Below are 11,939 nucleotides of genomic sequence, written 5' to 3' on the forward strand. Positions count from 1 at the left end.
TGTGTGTGTGTGTGTGTGTGTGTGTGTGTGTGTGTGTGTGTGTGTGTATGGAGAAGAGGATATGAGACAGTTATCTTGGAGAGGTGGCATAATATAGTTGAAAAGCACTAAACATGGAATCAGAAGAGGCCTGGGTTTGACTTGTCTCTGACACTTACTAGCTGTGCACCACAGGCAAGGGCATTTAGTCTCTGAGCTTCAGTTTCTTCATCTATAAAATGGGAGTGCTAACCCCTTCCAGGGGCACTGTGAGAATCAAATGAGAGGATGTATGTAAAGCACTTTGCAAATATGAACCCACTGTCAGCTATTGTATTTGTTATCTACTTATTGTTTATTCATTCAAGTTGTTAATGTCTGTTCTGAGCAGGGTACCCGAGGCACATATGGGTTCATTTCCTAATGGGCACATTTGGGCCAGAGTTGAAGGTACTGCCTTGGGAGTTAGGGGGTTGCTTTCAGTGGAGGTCTCCTAGGAGAGGCTGTTTGACTCCTTTGGTGGGGCCAATGCTAGAGAGAATTCCTGTGCAGACATGGGCTGGACTCGATGACCTCTGTAGTTCTTTCCAGTCCTGTAGAGTTGGCTGTCAACCTGTTGGGGAGCCCAGCCCAAGTCTGCCTAATCATTTGTGGCTGATGGGAGACTTTGCAGTGACAATTTGTCCCATAACTTCTCAGAGCCCCCATTAAATACATCGCCCCGTAGCTGCAATTTGTACCATCAATTGCTGTCATTTTTCTTTCTCACTGATTAATCTGCAGGAAAGATGCAAACCCGGGTTTTGCTTGGGTAAGCAGTAGCTGTGTAATTACTTCTTACAGCTTTACATCTGTTGTAGCGGTTTGTAAATTCTCAGCATGAAATTAAACCGCCTCTGAGAGCTGGGCTAGGAAATGTTTTTAGTTGGGAGGTGCAAAAGCCAGCAGGCAACCTTGCAAACAAGTAATGGCAATTGAGCTGTTCTCCCAGAGTTACATCCAGCTTCCCCACCCTCTAGAGAACCCCAAATGAATCATTTCCGAATTTTTTTGCTCTTCATCTGCCTCAGAGACCAGAGGTCTGTTTGCAAGGCTGCTTCCTCTAAGGAGATCTCTGCTGTAGGACAGTGTTGCTTGCAATCACCAATGCTTTTGCTCATTCAACAAACATTTATTGGACACTTACTGTACCCAAGTCTTTGCTAGGTACTCTTTCGTTCACCCTCATTATCTTTCCCTATTTTTCCTTTTCACTAATCTCATCAAATGGGAATCTTTTTTTTTTTTAAACTAAGAGAAAATGGAAACGTTGGAAATGTTAGATTAAGCCACACAGCCCCTTGTCCATGACACTTGAACTGTTGTTTTTTTAAACTGATTTTCAAATACAGAGCTCGGTGTTAGCTGCTACCCCCCTCATTCCAGCAAACAGAACTATTGCTTCCTGCCCCCACCCCTCATCCTTTGAACAAAGGTCTTTAAATGAGCAAACTCCATCTTGTAGGAATATTTTCAGAAATGTCTCCCGACACTAGAAATTACCCCATTAAATGGTCATAGCTTTTCCCCTGGAATTTCTTTTAGCTGTGAACTGACAGCCACGCTAGGGGCAAGTCACAAATTATAAAGCCTGAACATCCAGGACAAAGTAGAGTGTTTGTAATTAAATACACCTTCTGGTTATTTGTGTACGTGTCAATTCAAAGAATGTCAGAGCTGGAAAGGACTTGAGAGATCACCTAATCCAACCTTCCCGCCTAGCCTGTCCCCCTTACTGCCCCTCCTCCCCCTCCCCCATTTTGCAGATGGGAGAAGCAGATGAGGCCCAGAGAGGGGGAAGGGACTTGCTGGGAACAGCTAGTGAGTGGTAGAGCTGGGGCTAAAGCCTGGGTCTGCTCTTACTAAGCTAATTTTGCTGTCTATCCTACCCTCCCCCCGAAACTAGACTGGGAGCTTCTTCAGGCCAGGGACTGGGACTCATTGAGGTTTGTGTTACCCACAGCCCAGGCTGAGTGCTTTATAAGGTCTGAATGAATTAAAACATACAGCAAAATTCATATGATACCTATTTAATGATCTGCCTACTTGTTACTAAATTCTAATTAGGCAATAAATGTCATACAGTTTATGTAAATTTATGCAAAACAAATGGACATTATTTTTTCTTGAGCTTTTATGGGTCCCTTTTTTGGGGGGGGGTGGGGGGGAGACATAATTGGGAAGTACAGGAAGTTATCCTGAGGTCCTTCAGATACATGACCGGAGAGGACCAGTCTTCCTTTCTTCCAGTAAAGGGGCATCTAGGAACCCGGGGGCCACAATCTCTGATGGTCCTCACGTATAGTCCTCTTTCCTGCTGGAACCAGGTTCTTATTTAGCTATTAAGGCTGCTCTGTCTAGGCTTTGTTGTTTCCTTAGGGAAGGTAATGGAAGAAAAGCTTCCACACACTGGGGTACCAAAGTCTGCCTTTCCCAGCTTCCAGAATCATTTTGCAGAGGATCAAACTGAAACTCAGAAAGGGAAAGCAATTTGCCCAAACTCCCATAGCCAGAATTCCATTCTCAATTACCTATCTCTTGAATCCAATCAATAAGATTCTTCAAAGAAAGAAAACTATTATTTATCAGCTTTGAAATAGTTACTTTTCACTTTATCATCTTCATCCCCCATTGAGATAGGAGTGTGTGTGACAGAATGTGATATGGTAGAAAAAAATGATCATGATGAAAATTTAGAATCATGGGTTCTAAGCTAGTTACCTTGGATAAGACCCATCCCTTCCCTGGGCCTCAGTTTTCTCTTTTGTAAAACCAGCTTTGGCCCTTATTTTCTCCACAAAATGAAGGGGGGGGGGATTTCAGATTAGACACCTTCTAAAATCCCTCTGTTCTGTGTCTCTAGTCCCATATGAAGACCATTTTCTGGGTACTGGACTCTCTGCCCCCAACCCCCATCCCTTTTAAAATCTACTTAAATTTTTTTTTCTCTTTTCTCAAGGATAAAACAACATTTCATAGGTTAAGCCCTGGTTAGCAGGAAGATTCTTCCAGAAAAAGCGTTTTTTTTTTTCTGGACAAAATTAGTGCCCTTGTCTATTGTCTTCATATTCTTTGAAATGTAAGTGGCAGCTTGTCTGAAGAGCTTTGGCCATGCTAGTATTCATTGGGATCATGGAGCCAGAGTGCTCAGAGTCAATCCCCACTGCAAGGGCCATGGCCACCAAGGGCAGCTTGGCTAGTGTGGCTATGGCTGAATATGGAAGGCTAAGTAGGCTCCAAAATCAAAATAGGCTGCCATCAATTAATCAAGACTTAGTCAACAGATAATCTGGACTGTACTAGACTAGACTGGACTCTGTTCACAGGCGAATGGTAAACTAGATGCTAATATTAATGGCTTTCCAAGAGCAGAGTCCTGATGTTTTTTCTGCTAAATATTTCTTTTGTCTCTGACTAAATTAATTTTTTTTCCCCTGGGACTACATTTCACAAATTTTCTTCCCTTTTACCTCCATGCTAAAGGGCTCTGTCCTCTTTTTCCCTGAAAGAACTATTTTTTCATTTCCACATTATCTCCATACCCTTCTATTTTTTCCTTTTGGCCTCCATCTCCCTTTAATCCACAGAACCATTGCTTTATTCTGTGCCCCAAACTAAAAAAAGGATAGCCAGATGCCACCTCTGTTGCTCCTTGACTACCTGTTGGGCAAATCAGCCTGAGCCTCAGTTCCCCTTTCTGTAAAATTCAGGGTTTGGACTAGCAGATCCCTAAGGTTCCATCCAGCTCCAACATCCTATGAGTCTATGTATCTGTAGCCTATGCAATCTAAGACAAAGAAAGGAGCAAGGTCTCTGCCTTCCTGGGATGTTTCCTGGGAAATGGAGAGAGGCGCTAGTAGAAGTAGAAAGACACTATAGTAAGAAATCCAGAAGATTAAGATTGAGTGTTTCAGAATCAAATGACAGCTTTTCAAACCCCAAGCACAGCACATGTAACCAGATAACTTCTGCTTCTACTCAGGCCGATGAAGGCGGCAAAACAAGCGGGCAAAATACTGACAAATGACAAATTTTTCCAAATCAGTCTTAAAGCACTTTGCTCTCTTGCTGTAGATTAAAATCCTCTTCAGAAGACTGACTCTTAGAACAAGAGTTAGTGACCTTGATTTATACAACAGAGCTCTGGTGGCAGTCTGGGTGCTGGAAATTTATTTCCAATCACAGAAAAGGGTAATATGCAAAAAAATCGAGCAATGGCCCTTGATCGATTACCAACATCAACTGATCTTTAATCATGCCATTGTTAGTCTGCATGGGGAGGCCGTCCTGCTTCAGTGGATGTGCCAAAAGCAAATTGTCTTATTGGAAGGTGAGCTTCACTTAACTGGCTATTCTAACTTTGCAGTCATTGCTCCAAGCTAGGGAAGGTCAAAGGGAAAGATAAGTCACTGCCTCCCAGCCAATTCTGGTGTATGGTCTAACCATGACCTTGTTAATGGATTTAATTGCTCAGCCCGGCAAAAGGATTGTGGACCACAGCCACAATTTTGATTTCTGAACAAAGGAAAATTGCTTTGTCACTTTCCTCTCAAATGCCCCTCCCCCCAAGCAAAGGGAAGATAATCATATTTAAACACATGGCAATGGAGAGAAGACTGATATCTTGGGAAAGGAGGACAGCATTGTGAGGAAGAACACACTCGTATGTGTTCCTTGCTTACTGTCTCTGGCTCCAAGCATCCTTAGGAAGAATGGCAAAGACCTCTAGTATCCTGAAAGAGTTAATAGACTTCTTTAAATGCCCACTTTCATCCAAGGGGCGCCATAGCCTGTAAGCCATTTTACCATAGTCTTTTCCTCTTTCCTATACTTCCGCCCCATTTATATCTGATCCCATAAAAAAAAAGCTTTTTAAGAAAATGGCATCCCTAATGCTCTCTTTTGTGGCCATTTATCTCCAGTTATATTTTTGTCATTGTCTTAATGATAGTCCAGAGAAGAGCGCAATCCTTCAGACTGCATGGTTGTGAATTTCATTAAGTCGCCTGGCTCTGGATCTGGAGTCCAGCCCTGTGGCAGGGAGCATTCTTGATTTTCAAAGGAGACTTCACTTATTTAAAGCTAGGCAGAGTTAACCTCTGTTTGCAATGAGGAAAATTCTGAACTGTGGGATGTCTGGGATAGAAATGGAGCCATGTTACCAGGGTCTTGGGAAGGGACAAGTTTCTCCTTGGCTTCTCCTTCCTCAAGTGTTCATTTCCCTCAGGCTGCCCAGAGCCCTCCACTTCAGCTTTCTGAGAACGGGGGCACAGTTGGACCTCAAAAAGTTGAGACCTTTTGCCTTTTTTTTTTTTTGGAGCACAGTTGTGGGTATATGTTTGAGGTCGAAATAGGACCCATAGCTCTGTCATCTATGGAAATAGCAATGCTTGCCTGCCCCATATTGGGAGAGGGGAAGAAGTGGGAGGAGACAGTGAGATGCACAGGATATGTGACAATGTGTACCAGGCGAACAGAACCTAGATACTGGCAAGTCTACCAAAGTGGAAAAGCTTTGAGGATAGGGTCTGCTACTGTTGGAGATTGAATATCTGTTCCCTGAGGACCAGCCTAACTAAATATAGAGACAGAATCTCATCACTGGAGGGCTGGGAAGCAGAGGATGGATTCGGAGGGGTCTAGTACTATAGGGTGCCAGATTTGCTTTCAATAAGTTTGCAATTTCATTAGCTATGAACAAGTGTCTCTGTTTCTCCACAGTCCTATCTACTCTGAATTTCATTGCTTTCAATTTTTTCTCTCAATATCCTTCAGGTCTTGTCTAATTCCAACTGACCTTTTCTGTTAATTAGACTAACTTGATGAGATTTGAATGTTCTGCAGTTGATCCTTTTTCTTCCTTCTTCTCTTTTTTCCTTCTGTTTCTTTTTTTTCCTTCCCTTCTTTTCCAGGGAACGTCTTTGTAATCAGTTTATCTGTGGCCGACATGCTTGTTGCCGTGTATCCTTACCCTATGACCTTGATTGCCATCTTGAACAACGGCTGGACCATGGGAAAACTCCACTGTCAACTGAGCGGCCTCCTTACAAGCATTAGCGCTGTTAGCTCCGTCTTTAACATCATGGTGATAGCCCTCAACCGCTACTGCTACATCTGCCATAGCCTCCTGTATGAGAAGATCTTCACTGGAAGGAACACCATCCTCATCCTTATTGTGACCTGGCTGATGACCATGTTGGCTCTCATCCCCAACTACTTTGTGGCCACTGTGCAGTACAATCCCACGGTCTATACCTGCAGCTTTGTCCATACTTCTACTGCCTTCTACGCTGTTGGAGTGATGGCCCTCCACTTCCTCATCCCCCTGACGGTTGTGGCATTCTGTTACCTGAGGATCTGGATCTTGGTCATTCAAGTCAATCATCGGGTCAAGGTCACCAAGCCAAAGTTCATGCTGGTTGATGTCCGCAACTTCATGACGATGTTTCTGGTCTTCGCCCTGTTCGCTCTGTGCTGGGGCCCACTGAATTTCTTGAAGCTTGCCCGGGTCTTCGATCCTTTGGGGATTGGACCACGTGTCCCAGAGTGGGTATACATTGGGAGCTACTATTTGGCCTACTTCAACAGCTGTGTGAATGCGATGATCTACGGAACGCTCAACCAGAACTTCCGCAAGGAGTACCAGCGCATTGTCCGCAACACCAAGGACACAGCCTACTACTTCGCTGTTGACCTGCAGGAGCAAATCCGCGAGATGAGGATGAGGCGCAAGCCAACTTATGTTGGGGCCCGGCGCATTCAAGGAGACACCTATCTGTGAAGACAGAGTCTCACCAAGCGTCCTTAGCCACGAGAGGCTAAGTGACCAGTCCCAGTTCTAAGTTTGCTCTGCATACTATACGCTTCAATTGCTAGATGCACCGTACTTCTCCCTGCTCCAACGTACAGTCTGCACACATACATATACACATGCATCCCCTATATGCACATGCATAGACACAGACACCCCTATATGCACGTGCATAGACACAGACACCCCCTATATGTACGTGCATAGACACAGACACCCCTATATGCACATGCATGCAAACATATACTCGGACACAGACCTACACACTACACACATCACACCAGCAGGAGTAGAAGTACAAATTAGTGAGTGTGTTTTAGCTCATTGTGCAAATGTACCTTATACTTTGCGTAATAGTAGCATATCTTTAAAAATACATAATACAAATTTAGGGAACTCAGATTCCCCAGTGTTTGCCATTCTAATATTTCCAAACTACTTCAGCTTTCTTTCCGATTGATCTTCATTTGTCAAGGGCTCCTCACCGCTAGTTTTTTCTTTCCCTCTTGTCATCCCAGCTCCCCCAGCCTCTTTGTTAAGTGGCTAGTTATCTCTCTAGATAACCAATTGATATACTTGGGGGAGCTCATAAGAGAAGCTTGTGGTGAAGCCTTCTGTAAATGAAGTATCTTTTGGTCGCATGAATATGACAGCATAGTAATCTGTTTTGTGAGCGTGAATTTACACATATTTAAGCGGGCCCACCTGTGCTTCAAATGGCAGTCACGGAAGCCGGTGAGATAATCCAGTACTTTAAATGAATGGCATCTTTCCTAAATTTCAGCTGCAAAATGTTACTCTGATGTCTACTGAATTCATTTGGGAAGTTCACCTCTGACTTAATTCTTAGTACCGGGTAGTCAGTTGAACTATGGTGCTCTGAAGGGTTTGGAACACTTTCCCTGAGCCCAGGCCGGGCAGAATTCCCAAGGGCAGACAGTACAGCTGCTGCTCCTTCCTCCTGCTGCTGTTCTCCAAATTTCAGAAGTGTTCATTCCCCCACAGGTTCTATCTATCTAGAATCTCTGAACATGGGGTGCCCAGACCTGAGCAAGTGCTGGCTTTCAGAGTTGGGGAAGGGCTCAGTTTTCTGGGAAAGTTAAGGTAGAGGACAATCCCAAGCAGAGTCTGCTATACATTCGTAATTGAATCTTGCAACCGCAAAGGGCCCCTGTCCATCTTCTCTTTCCCACACCAGGCATAAAAATAGAACAAATGAGATCATCAAATTTCAGAAAGAGGTTTGGAGTAGAAGCCTAATTTCAGGGATCCTCCACTGGGTAATGGCCAGTCCTCGTTGGACACATCCCTCCCAGCTTCTGCCACAGGAAGACATTCAGAGAGACAGACAGAGCCCATTCTCTTCCATCTCGTCCATGTCCAGACTTTTGCCACACCCTAGACAAAATGGTAAAAATACTATTGAGACAGGTGGAATAAAATGGACAAAGGAAAGAAAAGATTGCTGTCAGTGGCCTTGTTTGGAGGGGAATAGGGCAGAGGTAAAAGGGGCTATAGAGATGGAGGGAAGGGGACAGGAGTAGAAGACCACTTTGGGGGTGAGTGATGAGATCTCAGGCAGAAAACCCGCTCTGTCTGATGACCTGGATGGGCTGACCAGTTCGCACTAGGAGTGGTCAGAGAGGTAGAAAGAAAACCAGGGAAGTTTAGTTCACAGAAACGAAGTGATTTTTCAAATGAAGGTCAAGCACTTTAGGTGCTGCATGGAAGTAGGTCGGACAGCAGCATTGTAGGCAGATACAGATCTGTACTTGGGATTTGGTCTGAGAGCTGCCCAACTGGCACTTTTCATAGTCCCAGCTCAAGGCAATCAGCCAAAAAATTGGAGCATAATCTCCTTTCTTCACAAAATAGACATACCTATTATTATTTATTGCTTAAGAAGTATTTAAGGAACAGATTCTCACACACATCTATTTATCTATTATTTATTGCTTAAGTATTAATATGGAAAGGACATATCTTTCCTTTATTTATTACTAGAATGCCTATGTGATGAATTCTAATCTCTCTCTTTTGAACAAATCTTCAACTCATACTCACACTGGAAAAAAATCTTCTTGTGGCCCACTGTTTTTTAGTTAGATTTTTTAAAAAATGTTTTCTTAGTAGTTAAATCAATTTCTTTCATTCAACAAGCATTCTAATGAACAAGCACCATGAACACTCAGCAGACCTGTTCATTTCTCTTGGTGCTTAAGTAGCTCTGTATGGTTGCTTTGTTCAGAGAAAATCAAGGCCATCTCAATTGCTAAGAGACTCTCCCCTCTAGCCATGGCAGTGTTTGGGATCATGTCTCCTCTCATAGAGTAGGTGAGGATTCAGTCTCACTTAGGTCCAAGACCCCAAGTCTTTCACTCACTTAGGGCCACAACCCCAAATCTACACTCTCCTCCTTCATCCAATGGCTCTCACCTGGACAAAAGTGCAAATTCACTCCTATCTTCTCTCTACTCCTGTGGATTTCCCCCAAGGAAGATGGCACTTTAATTAAGGATTAATCACAAATCTATTCGAACCACCCACACTGGAGTCAATTCAAATGAACCCTTATCTCCAAATGTCTCCTCCACACCAGCCTGAGGGGGGTACAAAGAAGACAAAGAAAACCAAACTGAGAGGAAGGTGACACTTTCCCAGTGAAGCAGACCAAGCCTGTAAGAGAAGGAGTCCTGGGTCCAGCAGATTGCGATTGAGTGCAGCAAAAGAGTGTGAGAGAATCAGGACCTGAGTGCCCCTTCCAGCTGGGAGAATCATCCAAGACATTAAGGGAAGAATGGCCTCAGAAAGCTCACCCCTAGTCCATACCACTTTGGACTCCAGCCCCTCTTTGGGCTGTGAGGATGTGGGGTGCTTAGTGTTTCCTAATGGCTTTCTTAGCTGCTGGGATCCCCACTCTGACCTCTTTTCTCAGCTCTACCCCTCACTTTGCCATCTCTGGGACACTGAATGGCAAGAATTTTGAATAGTTGAGATGATCAATGGACAGGATTGAGAGATCAGCACCATATTAAAACCTAGATAGTAATTCTTTCATAAAAGTCAGGAGAGAAGAATAAAAATTTAAATTTATTTAAAAGAATTCTATTAGAGTTGGATTTATTATATGAAATCATGCCTTAAAGCACTGGATTTTAATTATCTAACTGCCTTAAAAAGTGTGTGTTTAATGTAACAATAAAACGTATTTTCGTGGCATTAGAAAAAACAAAAAAAGGTGTGATTGACTTCCTTGAACCTCTTGGGATACTTGGGGGTGGGGGGGTGGGGAGGGCAAGAGTGGATTCCGACTGACCCCTTAGGGAGTCAGAGTCAGAGAATAGCTAGAGGAAAAATGGCTCTCTCAGATAGAACTATTCATTCAATTGACTCCTTATCCAATCTCCCATTTCTCTGAAGCCTTAGGGTTTACAAAGTGCTTTCTTCCTAGTAAAGCCTATGGAGTAGACAGGGAATGCATTTTCATCATCATTTCACATCTAAAGAAACTGAGGCCAGGATAGGTGAAATGCCATTTGGCACCCAAGTCAGACTTTTGAATCTGAGGATTGGAAGGAACATCAGGTCATCAGCCTGTACCTTAGAACGAATTCCTCTGCCGTATCAGCCAACAAGTGGGCCTCTAGCTTTTGCTTGAAAACCCACAGAAAGGGGCAACTCATTACCTCCCATAGCACCCCATTCTACTCTGGGACCAAATTGGCCATCAAAACCTTTGCATCAACTTATTTCTCAGATTAGCTAGACCTTGCAGGGCCCTGTGGGAATGGAAGGAAGACCGGCCAGGACTCTTGTGGAGTAGGGAAAGGAAGGATCTGGAGCATGGTGGCTGGGGGGGGGGGTAGGCCACAAGTTCCTAGAGCCAGGAGGGACTTTAGGGACAATCTAGTCTTGGAGTCCTTAGCCTTTTTTGTGTCACAGACCCCTCTGGCAGTCTGTTGAAACCTATGGACCCTTCCTCAAAATGTTTTTTTTTTGTATACATAAAATAAAATGCATAGGATTATAAAAGAAACCAATTCTATTAAAAATATTTTTTAAAAAAAATTTATAGTCTCCAGGTTAAGAACCCCTGATCTCATCCAATCCCTTTGTCTTCAGATGAGGCCTCGGAATCTGGGAAGGATCTAGGAAGGATGGGACAAAAATGGCTGACAGGGAAGCCAGACCCCAATTCTGCCAGTGACAGAAGCTGCCCTCAACATTTCCAAGCCACTGCTAACTAACTAACACCACTAACTTGCCCAAGATTACACAAGATTACACAATGTCAGAGCTGGGATGGGAAATAGCACTGAAGAGAAGCCCCACAGAGCCAGGGAACTCCATCCATCCTCCTCTCAGCTGCTACCAGTCTTCTTAAGGCACATATCTCCTCAGGCCACTTCCCCTGCTCAAAAGGCTTTAATGGGTCCCAACTGCCTCTGTTATAATATCGAAACTCCCCTTTCTCCGCACTATTCTCCTACTAGACTGCTCTCCCAAGTCAATATAATTCAGGATCCTGTGCCCTGAACCTTGGGTTTAGAAAGACTGGATTCAGTCTTGGGCCCAGCCTCCAGAGAACATCTCTCAATGCTATAATCTCAGAAGGTCGCTTGAATAAAGCTTGCCCCCAGGTCTCCACAGATGTGGGCAAAAGGGTGCCCAGATTCAGTTACCATTGAAGCTAACAATATTTAGGACAACCTTTATTTCTCCCCACAGAAAATGCAGAAAGACCCAGGATATGAGAGACCCAAAGTGGCCCACAGTCAATACAATCCCTCCCCTCCCCCCATCCTGCCTTCTCATTCTCCTTGGGGAGACTCAGAGGCACACCCAGTCTAAATCATGTCCTTGGGTTCCCCTTGGGGAGGGGGAAACAAACTGGCAGCTGCTAGTGGGGCAACCCTCTGGCATTCTGGTGAATCCTGCGTTTGCTCCAGAGATGAATACAGCTCTCCAGCTAAATGGTACTACCCCAAGGGCTTGGACTCCCCTGGAAATCACTAGAAAAGCATCCTTCCAACATTCTGGTGAGTCCCATTATCACCTTCCTCCCCCTTCACCCAGAAACCCACACAGGAACAGGGGTGGGGTCTAGCCA

At 44.2% G+C, this 11,939-nt stretch overlaps 1 protein-coding gene across 3 annotated transcripts in view; it reads left to right on the forward strand.

Moving 5' to 3' along the window:
• The window catches only part of GPR50 (G protein-coupled receptor 50), a 126,711-nt gene extending 116,779 nt beyond the window's left edge, over positions 1-9,932 (forward strand). For all 3 annotated transcript variants that reach the window (XM_069063039.1, XM_069063036.1, XM_069063038.1), the window contains exon 3: positions 5,931-9,932. In XM_069063039.1, the coding sequence (XP_068919140.1) occupies positions 5,931-6,799 (869 nt within the window). In that variant the 3' untranslated portion in view covers positions 6,800-9,932. The remainder of the gene's footprint in view (positions 1-5,930) is intronic.
• Positions 9,933-11,939: the final 2,007 nt, after the last annotated feature.

The sequence above is a fragment of the Petaurus breviceps genome, unplaced genomic scaffold (assembly GCF_028583685.1).
Source record: "Petaurus breviceps papuanus isolate PSGF00001 unplaced genomic scaffold, PetGlider_PUasm1.0 90535, whole genome shotgun sequence".
Lineage (NCBI taxonomy): Eukaryota > Metazoa > Chordata > Mammalia > Diprotodontia > Petauridae > Petaurus > Petaurus breviceps.